At 48.5% G+C, this 18,227-nt stretch overlaps 1 protein-coding gene and 1 long non-coding RNA gene across 2 annotated transcripts; both read left to right on the forward strand.

Annotated features, from left to right (window-relative positions):
- The first annotated feature begins 4,791 nt into the window (after positions 1-4,791).
- Positions 4,792-5,438, forward strand: LOC119366762. Its single transcript, XR_005176099.1, has 2 exons — positions 4,792-4,932; positions 5,035-5,438. It is a non-coding gene; the product is annotated as an uncharacterized LOC119366762 (long non-coding RNA).
- Positions 5,439-10,274: 4,836 nt separating this feature from the next.
- Positions 10,275-13,185, forward strand: LOC119361680. The gene is made up of 6 exons (XM_037626810.1): positions 10,275-10,917; positions 11,026-11,200; positions 11,511-11,693; positions 11,772-11,855; positions 12,232-12,313; positions 12,403-13,185. The coding sequence occupies exons 1-6, from the start codon at positions 10,661-10,663 to the stop codon at positions 12,843-12,845; spliced, it is 1,224 nt and encodes a 407-aa protein (XP_037482707.1). The 5' UTR covers positions 10,275-10,660; the 3' UTR covers positions 12,846-13,185.
- The last annotated feature ends 5,042 nt before the right edge of the window (positions 13,186-18,227 follow it).

Below are 18,227 nucleotides of genomic sequence, written 5' to 3' on the forward strand. Positions count from 1 at the left end.
TCAATCCGGAATGGGCCAGTAACCTTATCCGGCCCATCAGATATTGGACGCTCCTATCATCTTCCCGTTGAGGGCTCCGCGGGCGCCAACTCAGGTGTTTCTTTAGAGGAGCGTTGCTAAACTCCGGGAGGCCAATCCGAACTGGATCCGGCAGCGGGGCGTCTTCCATATAGAACCACTCCGAAGGCCAGTCTTCGGACGCCTTCTTCGGGGTTCCGGATAGATATCCGGTCCCAGCGATGCGCCATATTTCGGCTCCGCCCACTTGATATATCGACCCCTTGTGAGAACGGGGTACGAGGCAAAACAATCTCTTCCACGGCGCAAAATGGGGCTCGATGCCCAAGAACAGCTCGCAAAGAGCTACAAAGCCCGCGATGTGCAAGATGGAGGCATGTGTGAGGTGGTGAAGTTGGAGTCCATAGAACTCCAGGAGCCCCCGGAGAAACGGATGTATGGGAAATCCGAGTCCCCTTATTAGGTAGGGGACGAAGCATACCCGCTCTCCTTTGGAGGGATTGGGGACGCTCTCCGCCTGCTTCCCACCCTTGTAGGTGGCCAGTCCGGCTCGAACCGGAACCATAAAGGCTGGGGGAAGGTATCCCTCTGCTTGGAGCGTCACTAACTCGCTATGCGGGACTGAACATCTCCTCCAATCTCCTGGCTGAGGACTGGGAGCGCGAGAGGAGGAGCCGCGTCGACTGTCCATGTTGGAATGGATTTTTGTCAGATGCGCTTCGATGAGTACTTGCGGAAGGAGGATGGTGTGATTCGGATCTGGATCCTCGCCTCTCTTATAGGCGGCTTATTCACGCAGCTAGGGGGTAAAACGTAAAAATGCCCTGGCTTTTCGCATTCATACGACACGTGGAAGAGGGCCATTATTGGACGTGGAAGCCAAGGAGCGCAACATTTATAAGGAAACCGGACACTATTCGGCAAACACATGGAATATGGAGGAGAACCCGCCTTGCAAACGCCGAAGACAATATACGCGCCGGACTCGTCGTCATTGAAGCCTGGTTCGGGGGCTACTGAGGGAGTCCTGGACTAGGGGGTGTCCGGATAGCCGAACTATCATCATCAGCCGGACTCCAAGACTATGAAGATACAAGATTAAAGAATTCGTCCCGTGTCCGGATGGGACTTTCCTTGGCGTGGAAGGCAAGCTTGGTAATACGGATATGTAGATCTCCTACCATTGTAACCGACTCTGTGTAACCCTAGCCCTCTCCGGTGTCTATATAAACCGGATGGCTTTAGTCCATAGGACGAACAACAATCATATCATAGGCTAGCTTCTAGGGTTTAGCCTCCTTGATCTCGTGGTAGATCTACTCTTGTAATACCCACATCATCAATATCAATCAAGCAGGACGTAGGGTTTTACCTCCATCAAGAGGGCCCGAACCTGGGTAAAACATCGTGTCCCTTGTCTCTTGTTACCATCCGCCTAGACGCACAGTTCGGGACCCACTACCCGAGATCCGCCGGTTTTGACACCGACAGCCGCTGTCATCGTCGCCGCCAACCACAAGCCCATCCACCCCCGAGCTCCCATCCCGACCCCGCCAGCCTCTACCGCCCGTCACTTGGGTCGGCGAGCGCGCCATGCCCTTCTTCTTCCTCCCCTCCTCCTTCTTCTCATCTTCCTCCTTACCTGACACTTTCTTCTCTTCTCTACAGATCTTCAAAACCGCTTGAGCTCGGCTCAGTTGATTGTTGCAGCAGACCTCTTGTTGCGCTTAAAGGCATTGCAATGAAGGCCACATTGCAAAAGCTATCCTATGGTTGCTTGCTATGGACCGTCCGATAATAGGCAAATCTTATGGTCGTAGAGGCGGTGGACGGCGGAAGAAAATCGGTCGATTGGGAAAAAGCGTTTCCTGCTAAATATTGGCTCCATCATGGTGGTTGTGTGTGTGTGTGTGTGTGTGTGTGTGTGTGTGTGTGTGTGTGTGTGGTAAGTATGGAGTGTCGAATCCAAGAAGCTAAAGGTAATATCAATATTCTCTCAGGTAACTAGGACACAAGAACCAAGACCTACGCAAAACAACACTCCACATTGGACGAAACCCTAGCCTCTTCTATTTTCAAGGAGGAATTGAAACAAACCAAATGACATTATGACGCACACCATACCAGAGAGCATCACCAAATAGAAAGCACTTGATCTGCAAGAAAAGGCATCACACACTGCCACCGCTTGAGAGCGTGAAGGATGCTCTCAAGGAGATGGACATGGAGATGGAGGAGATCGCGGGGGAGAGGAGGGGCCATGCTGATGCTATGCTGCAGCTGGCGTCCTCGCCATGGTGATCGGCGATTCGACGTCGTCTCATGTCACACTTGGTCGACCAATGTACATACAGCAAGGTACCGCTAGCTAGCTATGATGATGTGTTTGTGTGCACATCAGCTTTAACTTGGTGTGGCACGGCAATGGTGGTAGATGGAATGATGAGATATGGTTTGTTGAGCCCTTGGTTTGTGCCTGCGGCTACTAGTTTCAGTGCCAAACTGAAACTGAAATGATCTGCGGGCAACCAAACTGGGAAGTCCCGGCCCGGGGTGATCAGTCAAATCGTGGTAAAAAAAAGAACTTGCCCTCCAAATTCTACCCAGAAGCGAAGCATAAGATTTCATGGCCTGGCATTTTGACAAACACGTGGTGTGTTCACTGTAAAGGAGGCCTCTGACCTGCAGCCTGCTATCGCCGGGGAGGGATGGTGCTTGAGCCACCAGAGTAGGGGAGGGCCTCGACTGCATGCAGGAGGTAAGGGAAAACAACGCGCAGGAGGCGCGTGGTCGATCCATCGAGAACCAAGCAATCGAACGAGGCATGGCATCGAGATTTGTTAACGAGGTTCATTGGACATCGCCTACATCCCCGGGGGCCAGGGCTTGACTATGCATGGACGCTCCTTCCCCATTACACCATCACGATATTGCACACCGACCATCCGGGCACCGGCACACACCGTCGGCTTTTCCAACGTGTTTGTGCTACTATTATGTTGGTATAGGTTACATCGTATGTCTATCTCGCATTATATAGGAGGCATGGGATACAAGTGTTCTATAAAGACATGCTTCTACCTTATCTAAAAATACTACAACTCAGAGTCCAATTACAACCTTCCTTGTACAATATATCCGACACATTTCGAACAATCTGAAATCCCATAGCTACTTAGATCTACGAATTCAACTCTGCGGCGTTATACCGTTCAGGTTCAGGGCAGCTCCACACGCTTCGTCCGCAGAGTTCGGAGCTTGAGGGATCCCGAATGAGACCGAAATATGTGGTGCTCATCTATTATTCTCACGCTTTGCTATTGGCCTCAAACTTTATAAAAATGAAATACGCAAACAATCACTAGCCTATCTCTGATGATTCACGAAAGCATGTGTTAGTTAGCTTCTTTGGAATCGGTGTGAGAGTTAAAAGATCGGCATATCCTTTTCTAAAGCTCGTGATATGTTATTATTCTCTATCAGAACCACGTGGGGCGTGTTTGGTTGCTTGCATTACCTCCAATCAGGCCGAGTTAGGCCAAGAAAAGCGTGTTTGGTTGCAAACAGGGAGTCCTGGCTTGTATCGACACGAACCTTAAAGCTGCCCAGAGCCTGGCTCGCTGGAAACCCTTGAATCGGCAGTTTCCGGCGAGTCAGGCTGAGTGCGGCCCAAAAGGGAGGCAACGCATTTGCGATGGTGCAAGGTGAAATCGAGTGGAGATGACAGAAGATGGAAATCAACCGAGGCGGGGACGGTGCGAAATCTAGCCTCATTACCCTATTTACTCAGTCACCACTAACTCTAGGAGAAGCACTTCCTCTGTTATTAGCACCGGTGGAGGTGACTCGGCTCTGAGCATGCGGCAACGATGGAGGCAACGAACACGGCAGCAGAAGTTGATTCTCCCCATCCTCTTGGCAACGGTCTGGTCCTCCTCGACTCAGCCATGGCCCTCCCTTCCTCATCGTCGTCTCCGAAGCCGGTAAGAAACATGGAATCCCCCTCCCCCTATGTTAGGTCGGTTGTTAGGTAGTTAGGCAAGGTGTAGGATCGATTTCTCCATCACCTCAACCACAATGTCGTGGAGAATCTTCCCAGACAGTCGGCGATGAAGCCAGGTGGCGGGGTGCGCTCAGTTTCATTTCCGCGTGCGACTTTGGTTCGAGTTCTTTTATCCTCATGGGAAGCTCGCAGATCTCGAAAGTTCGCCTCGTGGGGTTATTTTTGCAACTTAGAGGATTCCTTGCTGGGGGCGAGCTTAGGGTTCCATGCACCCACTCGGTGAACTGAATCAATACCGCTGCCAAGCGGGAGCGGATCAAACCTTTACTTCTCTGTGGACACCATTGTGGTACAGGAGAGAGATGTCTAGTAGTGACCGGAGCGTGTCCCTGATCCTAAATTTGCAATGGTAGGTGTGAAAGGCCGGGCTTTGTCCGAGTGGTTTTGAACCGGACCCGTGTGAAGCAATTATTTTATATAAAATATTTATCTATACATACCTAAACATGGATATCAGCATATACAATCTATCTTTAGCTATTTTCTCTAAAGAAGGCCATCAATCATTGTATATATAGATTGGAACTAAAATTAGACTTGAGGATAAGGCATAAGGCATATATAATTAGAAGTGAAATTAATTATATGTTAGGATAAGCGTTGGTGCTAGACATTAATTATATGTCAGAATAATCATGTCAATGTTCACATACTTTTTCCTATAAATATGAATCAAGGAGATGCTCATAAACTCATCGTCTTCGTCTAGAAAGAAAATCACACATATATACTATTACGTACCTCATCAATCGATATGGCATGCTACCAGGAGAATAGTGGCAGAGGACTATCGGGAAGCACCAAGGTGTTGATATGTCTGTGGCTGCTGGCGCTATTTGTCCGGTCATCTGGTAGGGATTAAGACCATCATCGACACACAAACTGACTAATTTCCTTAAGTTGATTGCTAATTCGTGGGTATGTATGTATGTTGTTTTTGGATTTATATATAGATGCAGAAGAGGTGGGACTGAAAGGCTGTGAGTTCAATGACTGGAGCAAGACGTGGAACAAGATATGCGTGAAACGTGGCACTTGCAACACGCCCTGCAGAGCCGAGGGCTGGGAAAAAGGCGCATGCTTCTTCATCAATCACTGCCTCTGCTACAAGAACTGCTCCCCGTCCCCGGCTACTTGATTCATGTACTCACTATTGTGATGTGAGTGCATATATACTCCCTTAGTTGTCTTAGTTCATGTTGTCTTAGTTCAACATTTTGTTTTAGTCCAACATGCATGTATGGCTTAAGACAAGAGTAAATGGTCTTATATAGATGCAGGGCGTACATGCATGCGTTGTGACTACATTTTTTTGCAAAATAAAGTTGGGGCAGTATTCATCAACTGCAATCTTTTACCCGCTTTTAATTTGCTTGTGATGATGATTGGCTCTCACTCGCCACTTACCGCTTCGTGGTGACCGGAAAAACCGGAAAACTACACTGGTTTGCGCGCGATGTCCATGTACACCAATAGTGCAGCCAATCCTTGAGGTTGTATGGTAAGAAACATGAAACGAGATGTGATCATATCCCCCCATACATCCCTCCAATAGTGAAACATGAAACTGAATCATCTATGGTTGTCTCTAATCGTACAGAGTGTTGGACAGGAATTCATCGTACGTATAGCAAGCTTGTTAATGTAATATGAAACAGGACATGGCAAAGAAATGGATATTTACTGCAGGTTCTATTCATTTCGGCTATGTAATGTACATTTCCATGCATGTTTGGTTGGTACAAACTGTCTAATTAAGAATGACATGCAACACACTGGAATATCTCATAATTAACATACAGTGGAATAATAGTGAATTACGAGGCGATAGAAGCTAGTGGAATAATTCCGAACGGTGATAGTAGTGAATTACTAAAACAAGAAGAGCATATCATCAATTTTCAATTGCTCTTGCACTCAAGAACCAATCAACTCCACAAATAAAAATGCAAAAGAAAACCCAACCCAAACATTACAGGAGAGGGGAGTTGGCGGAGGATGGCACCGGAGAGATGAACAGAAGCACATTATGATGTTTACAGTTGGCGGTGTTGCTCCTCGAGCGGTGATGCTGCTCTCCATGTGCGGTAATGTTGCTCTAAGAGATGTGCTGGACAAATGATAGGTCCAGCTCTCAATATTTCCTTCATAATTTCCCTTTTTAAAATCACGACACGGGGTTTCCACTTTCAGTGAGATTTCGATTGTACTTTCTATATTTCATTAATTTCAGTGGACACTGAAATATTTATCTTTCGGCCACAATATTTCAGCCATTTCAGTGGTACATAGGAATTCAAATATATTTTTAAATGTTTTTCAATTTTTGGTTAGATCAAATTGAATATTTTGACCGCAATGCAAACCAAATTTACTGAAATTCACTGAATTTTGGTTGCCGCTGAAATTTTCCTGAAACTGAAGTTGAAAACCTTCACATAAGTAACACGCTCCTTTGTAATATTGATACCGGTATGATTAATGCTTCATTGTTGTTCACACGTGAATATACAAAGAGAAAATAAGTTCGCTACAATTGAGGAAGCTCTTGATCTCCTGAGTTTGGACACATCCATGGAAACCAATACATCAGTTTGAAAAAAAAAACAATACATCAAAGTGAGTTGGAAATCCTATCATGTTCATATTTTTCCGAACCATGTTGGAGGGTTGCATGTGATTCCATTAAGAAAGAAGAATGCGTAGAGCGTGAAAGGTATGACCCATGCATCGCCACAGAGCCACGACCCACCTAGACAACACAAACAACCTAGAAACTAGAACATGAAAAGAGTGACACGCTGGGCAACATAGCAAGAAAACATCCACTATGAGAACCTGGGTCGGCATAAACGACCCAAACCAGAGTACCAAGACAAGGACGGCAGCTGAGCGCAAGCAACATAGGGACGAGTCTGCCACCAACCATGAACCAACATCCCTTGCACTACACGGTATGATACCACCAAAAGGCAGTCAGCCGGAAGCAAACAACCATGGCTTCAAACGACTAAATTCAACTCCAAATCACAACTGAGAGGGCAGTTGAAAAGGTTGGTTTCCTCGTGAGTGGAATTTATCCATACTTTTTAGACTATATTTTAGTGCTTAATTAAAATCCCTCGTATCATATTCATCTTGTACTTATTCATGTCCTCAGAGCATCTACAATCAAACTCCTCAAATCCTTCTTAAACATCCATGCGGACAACCCGGTTCTTGCCCGGACAGGAGGGAGAAGGAAAAAAAACACCCAACCACAACCCTCTCTTTGTTCGGACGTGTCCAGCCAGTCCATAAATCCTCATATATATCCAGCCCAAATATGGGAAGGATATGGAGATGTCGTGGGTTCCAACCGAGCTAGGCCCACATGCAGCGACCCATCTCCCTTACCTCTCTCGCATTTTCTTCTCAATCGAGCAGAACCACGCGTCCCTGAGAAGCTCGCGGCAGGGAAGAAAAGCCGTTGGGGCTTGCACACATCAGAGCTGGAGCTCGCTTGTCCATGCGAACTCCTCGAGAGGGGCTGCTATGCATCAGCCGATAGTTTTATTCTCTATTCTAGTTTAGTTTAGTTTACGCTCTAGTTTGTAGTCCCTATGGGTTCGACACTGAACTTATCACGAAAGTACTACACCATTCTATGCTCTTGCGGAACATCAAGCATTTTCACGCGCCGTTACCAGGGAGCACAACGCTTGACGTTACCTTCCGACTCACACATAGTTTATTTTATTTGTTGTTATTTTTCTTACCGTTATTGAGATTAAGGAGAAGAAAAATATACTCATCATGTCTTCTAAGATGACTATAGAGGATCACATGAGACTTGCAAGAAAGGAGGTAATAAGGGAAATGTTTACATCCTTGGGGCCGAGACCCGAACAGAGTTATGAAATTAATCTGATTCTACTCATTCAAATTTCCACTTCCATACCGCGTTCGCGCCTTATCTGTTTTGAATCGTTCTGGGCTCAGCGCCCGGCTTGCAAACGGGTCATTGCTAGCTCTTGGGCTCCCAAGGATTGCTCCGACCCCGCGGCCTTGCCACTTGCATCAAACTACCAGGAATAGGCCTAAGGTTTGGGCAAAAAAAAAACTGAAGCCGGTGCAACAGCGCGAAAAGGACTGCAAAATTGTTATTTCCCTCCTGGACCTTCTTGAGGAATCGTGATCTCTCACTCACTTTGAGAGGAAACTCCGCATTGTCGTCATTATCACTCTCGAACATGCTACTCCCTTCGTCTAGGTGAGTAAGTCATTTTAGGTTGTGCACCGTGACCAAGGAGGAGGGAAAAATGAGAGACCTTAATGTTTATTTGCTAATTGATAGCATTGCATGCAATAAACTAACCACTGCATGTCGTGGTTGATAGTCTCAGGTCATTAAAAGCATGCACACCCCTCGTCTCTTATTGGTTGATATGTGAAGAAACAAGAAACGAGGTAAAAGTTAATGCACCGCGTCTAAGTGTTTTGGAATTATTTGGTTTTTGTAAGATGACTTACACACTTATACGGAGGGAGTATTAGTCGAATAAAATCTTCTGGAAACTTAGGAGCAGGACTAAAACTACTATTGAAGGCGACAAGAATACCGAGTACTTTCACATTTGTGTATTGCAACGTGTTTCGCAAAAACAAGATCTTTGTTCTTGAGTACAACGGCGTCGACCATTTCGCTCATGATCAAAAGGCTCCGGCCCTCAAAGACTTGTACACCAGCCTCATTGGCTCACCCGTTCCTACAAACTGGCTCATCAATCTTAATATCCTCTGCCCTAATCTTGTCCCCCAGCCACGGTCACTAGAAGTCCCCTTCTCCGAGCAAGAAATCATCGACGCTTTCCTCCAGATGAACCCTAATGCCAGCCCTGGTCCCGATGGTTTCGAACCGGCTTTCTACCGCAAATTTTGCATGTCCTAAAAAACTCACCACTACCTTTTCTCCAATGCCTTTCATAACTACACTGCTAATGTCGAACGCTTCAACAGGGCATGCATGGTCCTTCTCCCCAAGGAAGACACCGCTCGAACGCACGTACACACACCTTATCACTACAAGCACCTCCAGAAGACTAGGCCGGCACATCATCTTGAGATTGACAAAGTCGCCACACACACCTTCGTACTCGACGGGAACGTCTATCCTCACTGGACGCACGCCGTGCGAAGGCTTGGAATAAAATCAGAAGAATGCGAGCACCGGCGTCACGTGAGCTCCACAGGCTGGGAATAACAATGTACTTCTAGCCATGATTGTTTTTTTTTAATTAGTGGAACAATAGATTAGTTCGCGGATAGTAATAAATTTGTTGATTATGATAACTTGGTCACGTCGGAACTACCATATCAGGAGTGCGTACGGAAAGGCAAATTAAAAAAATGATTTTGGTCACCTCCGTCGAGTCGAACGTGCGGGTGGATTCGGCGGCGCGTGGACCGCGTGGCCGGCCGGTCAGCTCCTGGACGTAGGGTCAAACATTGCGCTCGCTCGCCACCGTACGTATCACCCCCGGAGCGGACGGAGCACATCGCTCCACGTCCAGCCTGGACGGCAGGATCCATACGTCTCACTTTTCTTCTGCCTGCCCAGTCGGATCAGCGGTCGTGGCCTCTGCCTCAGCAGCATCTGCGCACTTGAATCTCACTTCATTTGTCTTCAAAAGAAAAAAACTCAATCTCAGTCCGTAAAACATTTTTTTTTCTCCTAATATAAGGCTAGAGACCACCGAAATTACATACATATAGAAAATAAAAATGGCGCGCCTATCCCTACGGCATCAACAGTGGCTTCCTCACGTGCTCGTCGACGTTGCGTCGTGATTGACCGCTACTATACTCGTTTTGGTGGAGCGGAGACCCATGCCATGGGTTCCTCGTGCTCCGCGTCGGCGCGTGTCAAGTGTGAACCGGTCCGTTTCCCGGTCCACCACGCCGCCCCGTTCCGCTCTGCTCGCGGCTTCCTGCCACCACCACCGTCCACCCCCGAGGCACACAGAAAAGAAAAAAGCAAAAAAAAAGTGGACGGAGAGGCCGGCCCAGCGCGGACCACGACCCAGCAGCCCTGGGCTGGAGTGGACGGAGGGAGTAGGAACTAGGAAGAATCCAACCACCTCCCGACGGAGGGATTAGTAGTATATCAATGGCTCCCGTCCCCCCGTGAGGAGATCCGCAGCCTGCCTGCTGCGGCGCCCCAATCCTCTGCTGCCTGCCTTGCATCGCCTGGACTCTGCTGCCTGCTAAATCCATCTCCTCTCCTCCCGACGGCCTCGCCTTATCCCCAGCGCATCCCCCCGCGCGCCACACATTCCTCGCCTGCCTGCCTGCCTGCGCCCACAACCCTCTCTTCTCCCCTACCCACCCCGATCTTGGATTCTTCCGCCGTGGTGTCTTCTGTGGTCGCCGTGCACCGCGCGCGGTTTATAGGCTCACGCCGCTCCAACCAGGGGCGTCTCTGTCCACGCATAGCCACGCGTGAGTCCCTCTGATTCGTTCATACACTACCACACCCACCACTACCAGCACATCTCGAGCAAGTCTCCTGCTGCCCAGATTCTGCGCTACAACAACAACATGTCGGTGCTGGCGGACCTGCTGACGGAGGTCTTCCGGGAGCCCACCCTGGCCGGGGTGGCGCGCGAACTAGCAACCCTCGCCGCGCCGCTCTGGCTCGCTGCCCTGGTCGGCCTGCTCATCGGCTGGGCCTGGCGCCCGCGCTGGGCAGCCGCAGTCGTCGACGTCGCCGGCCACCACCACGAACCAGTGCTGGCGGCGGCGCAGGCCCCTGACCAGCTCGCCGCCGTCGCCGACCACTTGGCCGTCGTGCCTAGGTGAGGACTTTGTTTCTGCTTAACCATATCCTTCCTTCTGCCCCCAATTGGATTTGGGGTTTCTGATTCACACTTGTACTGAATTCTATCTAATTTGTCTTGGTATAGAGCTAAGCCGGCATCTGTGGCGCCAACGGAGGAAGAGGAATTGGCGGTCAGCACCCCGGACCTGATGCACCTCCGCAGGGTCGTCGAGGAGAAGGACGGCGGCCCCGCCTGGACGCACATCATGGACCGCACGCTCCCGACATTCCGCTACCAGGCATGGAAGAGAGAACCCCAGGTATCATATCACCAAGCCTTTCCCACAGCTTTTTAGTTGAGTGCCCAAGAATTTTGTTTTGTGTGTGGACTCTTTTATAAAGCTGATCACTAAAACATAGCCTCAGAATTTAACAACATGTATAGGTGTATCAACTAGTCAAAATTGTGTCAATTATTATTCTACTACTGTCTTTGGATTGATGACAGTCAGTTGTTGCAGATTTGTGAGACTAGTTGCAACTGAATTCGGTTCAGTAATTCAGTGTTTGGACATCATAGTACAAGATACTATTCTAGAGCTCAGGATTAAAATGTTTGTTCCATTCCAGAACGGCCCGCCGCAGTACCGCAGCAGCACCATCTTCGAAGACGCGTCGCCCGATGTCGTCAGGGATTTCTTCTGGGACGATGACTTCCGGATCAGCAACACCTGGGACGACATGCTTCTTGAGCACGAGACGCTGGAGGAGTGCACAAAGACGGGGACGATGGTTGTTCGCTGGGTCAGGAAGGTGAGCCATCTGCTTGATATCCCTCCCTGGCAACCCTTGTGATATCTTTTGCTTACACTGCTTGCCTTGCCTCTGCAGTTTCCATTCTTCTGCAGCGACAGGGAGTATGTTATCGGACGCAGGATATGGGCATCTGGAAAGACCTACTACTGCGTTACCAAGGTATGTTATGCGATGAAATAGTATAGCTTTATATCTGTTAGAAAGCTGTTATTGGAGCACACCTTGACGTGATCGCTTTTACAGCCATGTTTAGAGTTCCTTTGCGTAATGGATTTGAGATGGGCGCTGTTGCTGTTTGTTCCATCTTCTCATCTGCAAATTTGGAAAAATATTCATTGCCGCTTTGTCTATGTTTGATTATAGATGCACTGCATTCTATATCTATCTGTGCCAAGCATACTTGTCTTTCTATATCTGTAGTTTCTCACATACATACATACATATAGTCTATCTCTAGTTTAGATGCCATTCATCATTGAAGCATTGCTTTATTTAGGCAAACAGATCATTAAATGTCTTACTGCATTTTTTCCAGAGCGTGCCTCGTCCCTCTGTTCCAAGGTGCAGCAAACCTCGCCGTGTGGACCTGTATTACTCTAGCTGGTGCATCCGTCCAGGTATTATTCCAGTTCCTTCCATCGCAGGCTCCTCATCACTAGCTGATTTTGCTAGGCCAATGTATTTACACCTGTTCCTTTTTTATCAGTTGAATCAAGAAACGGTGATGGGGCAATGACGGCATGCGAGGTGCTCCTGTTTCATCATGAAGACATGGGTATCCCATGGAGCATCGCGAAGCTCGGCGTGCAGCAGGGCATGTGGGGCTGCGTCAAGCGGATCGAGCCTGGCCTACGGGCATACCAGACCGTGAGGGCCGCCGGGGAGCCCATCTCGAAATGCGCAGCGATGGCACACGCCAACACAAAGTTTGTCGCCGACGAGCTCGCCGCTTCAGAGAACAACACCGAGGCCGGTTCGACCAGCAACAACGCCCAAGCCGAGAAGCCGAAGCACTGGACGGGCAACCTACCCAAGGTCTTCGTGATAGGCAGCGTGGTCGCCCTGGCTTGCACCTTCGACAAGGGGCTACTGACCAAGGCCCTCGTGTTCGGAACGGCGAGAAGGTTTGCAGGACCAGGAAGAAGATAGGAACCAAACATCGGCGATCCATGACGCGCATTTGTTCCGATGCACAACCGAGCGAGCGACGCTATCCGGTATTATCTTCGGTCCCGAGACGCTCGCGCTTGCAGATGAGGACGAGGACGGCGTTTGCTCATGCTAGAGAGCATCTGTAAGCAGGCTTGTGTACATACTGCTGTAGCTGCAGTCTGTGAAGCTGAGAGCTGATTAGGATATGGAACCATGGTGATAATGAGACTGAATTGTATTGGATGCTGAGACATGGCCATCATCATTATGATGATGATGTACTACAATGAATAAGCTCATATTTTGGAGGTGCTATAAAAATATAGTGCTTTTTGTTGGTTGGTTACTAACAAGAATTTCTTTCTTGCTTTGCTCGCTGATGACATGCATGCATAGGCATGTGCTGATTTACCTATGGTTGGTGTTGACATTTTGATTGGCCTTTCTTTGTTGAATATTATTCTTGAGAGGCATCTGTGTCCAGTTGGACTGTCAATCTTCAACCTTCTTGTTTCATACTAGCCTTTTCGGTCAAAATGTTGGAAAAATGTCATACTTAGCTGAGGTGATGCTCTATGAACCTGCTAAGTTTCAACCTCAAATCAGGACGCGGTTGTTCTGATCCTGAGCTCATGTGAGCTCGGGTGAAGAGTAAAATAAAAATAGAAAAAGGGTTAAAAAGACCTGAAATTTTTTGTGCCAAACATTGGGCATATGTTTTGGCTGCTTGCAAAGCTTCATCGTCAGATGACATTCGTGGAAAACAAGGCAAAATAGAATTGATGCTCCAAAATGCTTTGGAAAAACAAGGCAAAATAGAATTGATGCTCTAAAATGTTATTTCCAAAGCATTTTGGAGCATCGACTTTTCTTTTGCCACGTCTTCCACGGATATCATTTCATGATGAAACTTTGCAACCAATGAAAACATCTGTTAATGTTTGGCACAAAAATTATTCAGAATTTTTAGAATTTGTTTTCATTTCACTAGCACTTTCGTGCTTCAAACTCCACCACTTTTGGAATCTAAGAGCGAGCAAATTTGTGCACCACTATTCATTTCCAATGTTTTCATGCCACCAAATTCCAACGTTCTCATATGGCCAAAGCGACGACTGGATTTGATCTTTGAATTTTACACATCATGTGGCCCGCCTCCCTCACATGTCTGCAATGTTTTCGCAAATTTCTCCAAATGTTAAAGACTCTACTGTTAGCATTCAGCACCTTAGGTGAGATGATTTTCCCCATCAACACAACACATGTTCAATGACTCCTTCCGGCAGACTGAAATGTTCTTCGAGATACAACTTTGACCGCTAATTTCCGTCGTAATATATTACGAAACCCAGCAAAAAATACATACCGCAAAACAGCTTCCCATGTATTTACAAGAAGAAGAAGAAAAAAATGCGGGAAACACTTCTAATCCATTCATCGTTTGTCGTGGCAGTACAAGGAACACGAGAAATAACAAAAGTTAAACATTCTCCAAAAACATCGCCACCACCAGATCAATATGACACATGTGACTAAGATAAAGGAAAGAGAGAGAAAATAGTACTTGCCGTGTTCTCCTTGTTTCCTTTCCACTTCCTCTCAACTGCTTCCTGGTCCATCCTTTTCCCTTTGCCAAAGCAGTGGTGGTACCAGTGCCATCCTAGTGAGGGAATAAACGTTGCTTGACACACCATGATTCTCACCATCTTATCTCTCACTCACAAATCAATGCTACAAACTGGTTTCCCCGACAAGTCAATCCGCGTTTCCGTTCTTATCTCGCACGAAGTGGTCTTCTCCAAGGAAGGCGATGGGCCCTTTCCGAAACCGAAAGGGGGGGCACCGTGCTGGTTAACCCGAAAGAGGGGAGCGTTAGGCGCCATGTGATGCCATGGCCAAGATCAGTTAGGGGTATCTGCGCACCCTAATGGCATGTTGGACGATGACAGGACCCATTTACCTTTCTAGCTGTCCCAAGTGCACAATCAGTTAGGTTATTTTCTCTTTCAGGCACAAGGAGAGGAGCGGCACTAGGGCACGTGCCATGGGGCGACGTCGAGAGGAGCAGCATTAGGCCACGTGCAATGGGGCGTGACGCCAGTCCCTCTTGTTGCCATGACCATAAGCGATCACGACACCGCAACAAGTTCTAGGGTCTCAAACGAGAAAGATAACAAATTCAGCACATGTAACAGATTTTTCAATGTAAAGAGTTTGATACCTTATTGTGTTTGTAGATCATATGGCATGTGAGCAAGGTGTGGCCTTGTGCTATGAGCTGAGGCTCAACAGAGGAAAGGTATCTAGTAAAAAATAAACCCAGTAGAGCAGTTTCAACAGATACTATCATGTTCCGACAAGGAGATGTGAAACATGATGCCTCACTCGGAGCCCTATCCGCTGTCGGTGGGACCACTTTCTTCCTCCTTGTCGGACCACTGTCCGCTGCTCCTGGCAGATGACAAAGGACCTAGACGTCCCCGCTCCTTCAAATTTGAAAACATTTGGGTCTCCTTGCCTGGGTTCGCTGAGGTGATCCAAACGGCCTGGAACGAGCACATGCCTCACTCGGAGCCCTATCAAGTCCTTCATCATAAGCTCAGAAAAACCGCCCTCCGCCTTTCAGAATGGAGTAGAAAAATGTTCTCGAAGGCCAACGTCCAACTCCATGCGGCTCTGTTGGTCATCCTTCGGTTGGACATTGCTCAAGAGACGCGTCTCCTCTCCCCCGCCGAGTCCGACCTTCGGGCTAGACTAAAACGACGAGTCATTAGCCTGGCGGTCCTTCAGAGAGCTAGGAAGAGTCAGTGTGCGAGGGTGGCCAACCTCAAAGAAGGGGATGCGAACACAAAAAATTTCCATCGCCGTGTCAATGCCAGGAGAAGAAAAAACCATATTCACCGCATCAAACAGGCTCACGGTTGGGTGACTGAGCATGGACAGAAGGAGAAGATCATCCACGACCACTTCTCTGAGGTCATGGGGCGGATCGGAACCAACAGTAACGTAGACTTTAACTGGGATGAGCTCGACATCCAGCATCACAACCTCCACGCTCTTGGCGTTGTCATCACTGAGGAGGAGGTCTGGGCTGCTATCAAAGAAATGCCCAACGACAAAGCTCCCGGCCCAGACGGCTTCACCGCATTTTCTTCAAGAAATGTTGGGACCTCATCAAGGTGGACTTCATGCGAGTCATCCACTGCTTTGACTCCCTGCGCACGGACAACCTGCAATGGCTAAACTCTGCCAATGTGGTCTTATTGCCCAAGAAGGACGGCGCTGAGGGGATCTCCGACTATAGGCCTATCAGTCTTATCCACGCCGTTGCCAAAATCATCGCCAAGGTGTTGTCCATGCGCCTAGTGCCGCTCATGGATGCTCTGGTTCCCAATGCGCAGAGTGCATTTATCAAGAAGAGAAGCATCCATGATAATTTCATGTATGTTCGCAACTTCGCTCGTCGGCTGCACAAGTGCAAGACTCTAGCTCTATTATTCAAGCTGGACATCAAAAAGACTTTTGACTCAGTCCGATGGGAGTATGTCTTGGATCTCATGCAATGCATGGGGTTCCCTGATAAATTCAGAAATTGGATTGCGGCATTGCTTTCGTCCTCGTCCTCGCGCTTCCTCCTCAACGGCCTGCCTGGCCCCCCCATCAGGCATGGACGTGGTTTTCGCCAAGGAGACCCCATCTCGCCTCTGCTCTTCGTGCTCGCAATTGACCCGTTGCACAAGATCCTCGACTTGGCTACGCGCAAAGGAATCATTCATAAGATTCGTGGCCGAGGTACAATGGTCAGAACCTCCCTCTATGCGAATGACGCTGCCGTGTTCATGGCGCCAATTAAGAGTGATATTGACAACCTTGCAACCATCTTAAAAGGCTTTGGAGACGTCACGGGCCTTTGCACCAACTTCCACAAAAGCTCTGTCGTTCCCATTCGATGCGCCAACCTTGATCTTGTGAGCATTCTCAGCAGCATCCCGGCGACCAGGGCGTCTTTCCCTATCAAATACTTGGGCCTCCCGCTCTCGGTTTGGAGACTGAAGAAAGTTGACTTCCAATACCTCCAGGACAAGGCAGCTGGAAAATTGGTCACCTGGGATGGGCAGAACATCACCACCATTGGGCGCACGGCCCTTGTTCGATCTGTCATCACCTCTCAGGCTGTGTACTCCATCACACCACTCATTGTCCCTCAGGGTTCCCTTGACAACCTCAACAAGATTGAGCGAGCTTTTCTTTGGTCCGGCTCTGACAAGACCACCGGTGCCAAATGTAAAGTCAACTGGGACATGGTCTGCCGCCCCACCAGCTATGGGGGTTTGGGTGTTCTTAACACCGACAAATTTGCTCGTGCTTTGAGGCTCAGATGGCTTTGGTTTGAATGGAAAGAGCCGTCCAAGCTCTGGGTCGGCCTGGGCAACCCTTGCACCGAGGAGGACCGTGATTTTTTCTACGCCTCCACTTCCATCATCGTGGGCAATGGGGCCAAAACGCCTTTTTGGGACTCCCCCTGGCTGCTTGGCCGCAAGCCGAAGGACATTGCACCTCTCGTCTTTGAGGCCTCGAGGAGAAAGAACTGGAAGGTGCGAGAGGCTATTACAGAGAATGCTTGGATGCTTACGATTAGACGAGACATCACCATCACTGGCCAGCATGTGCAGGAATTTTTCACCCTCTGGATGCTCATCCATGACATACACCTCGACATCCACTCTGAGGATGACATCATTTGGAAGCACTCTTCGGATGGCTCATATTCGGCGTCCACTGCATACAAGGCATAATTTCTCGGTTTGACGCTTTCTCCCATGGACTCCACGGTCTGGAAAATGTGGGCGCCCCCAAAGGTCAAATTCTTCTCTTGGCTGGCCTTACAAGATCGGATTTGGACCGCCGACAGGCTAGAGCGACGTGGTTGGGACAATTGCGGTCTTTGCCCGCTCTGTAAGCAAGTGCAGGAGTCGGGCGTCCACCTATTCGCCAAATGCCGCTTCACCTTGAGGCTTTGGCAGATGCTCATTGACAAGTATGGGCTCGCGCATCTGGACCCTTCTGACTGGCACCTTGAGGACTCCCTCCTCTCTTGGTGGGACAAGCGCACCAATTCGAGCATTCCGGATCGTCGAGCCATGGCCTCCCTTACCATGCTCGTATCTTGGACAATTTGGAACGAAAGGAACGCTAGAGTCTTCCGCCACAAAGAGACGCCACCACCAATCCTTCTCAAGCTTATTATAGATGAGGCCAACCTATGGGTTACTGCAGGGGCTAAACAATTAGGGAAAATTATATCGCACGAGTAATTGTCATGCCGTACTCCCGCCTTGTGTAACTCTACAAAACTCTATTCTCCTCTACTTTAATAGA

The sequence above is a fragment of the Triticum dicoccoides genome, chromosome 2B, assembly GCF_002162155.2.
Source record: "Triticum dicoccoides isolate Atlit2015 ecotype Zavitan chromosome 2B, WEW_v2.0, whole genome shotgun sequence".
Taxonomy (NCBI): Eukaryota; Viridiplantae; Streptophyta; class Magnoliopsida; order Poales; family Poaceae; genus Triticum; species Triticum dicoccoides.

Coding starts and splice junctions, on each gene's coding strand:
- LOC119361680 (XM_037626810.1), top strand. CDS start 10,661: ATGTCGGTGCTGGCGGACCTGCTGACGGAGGTCTTCCGGGAGCCCACC. Junction 11,201..11,510: donor CATGGAAGAGAGAACCCCAG/GTATCATATCAC, acceptor GTTCCATTCCAG/AACGGCCCGCCGCAGTACCG. Junction 12,314..12,402: donor TAGCTGGTGCATCCGTCCAG/GTATTATTCCAG, acceptor CTTTTTTATCAG/TTGAATCAAGAAACGGTGAT.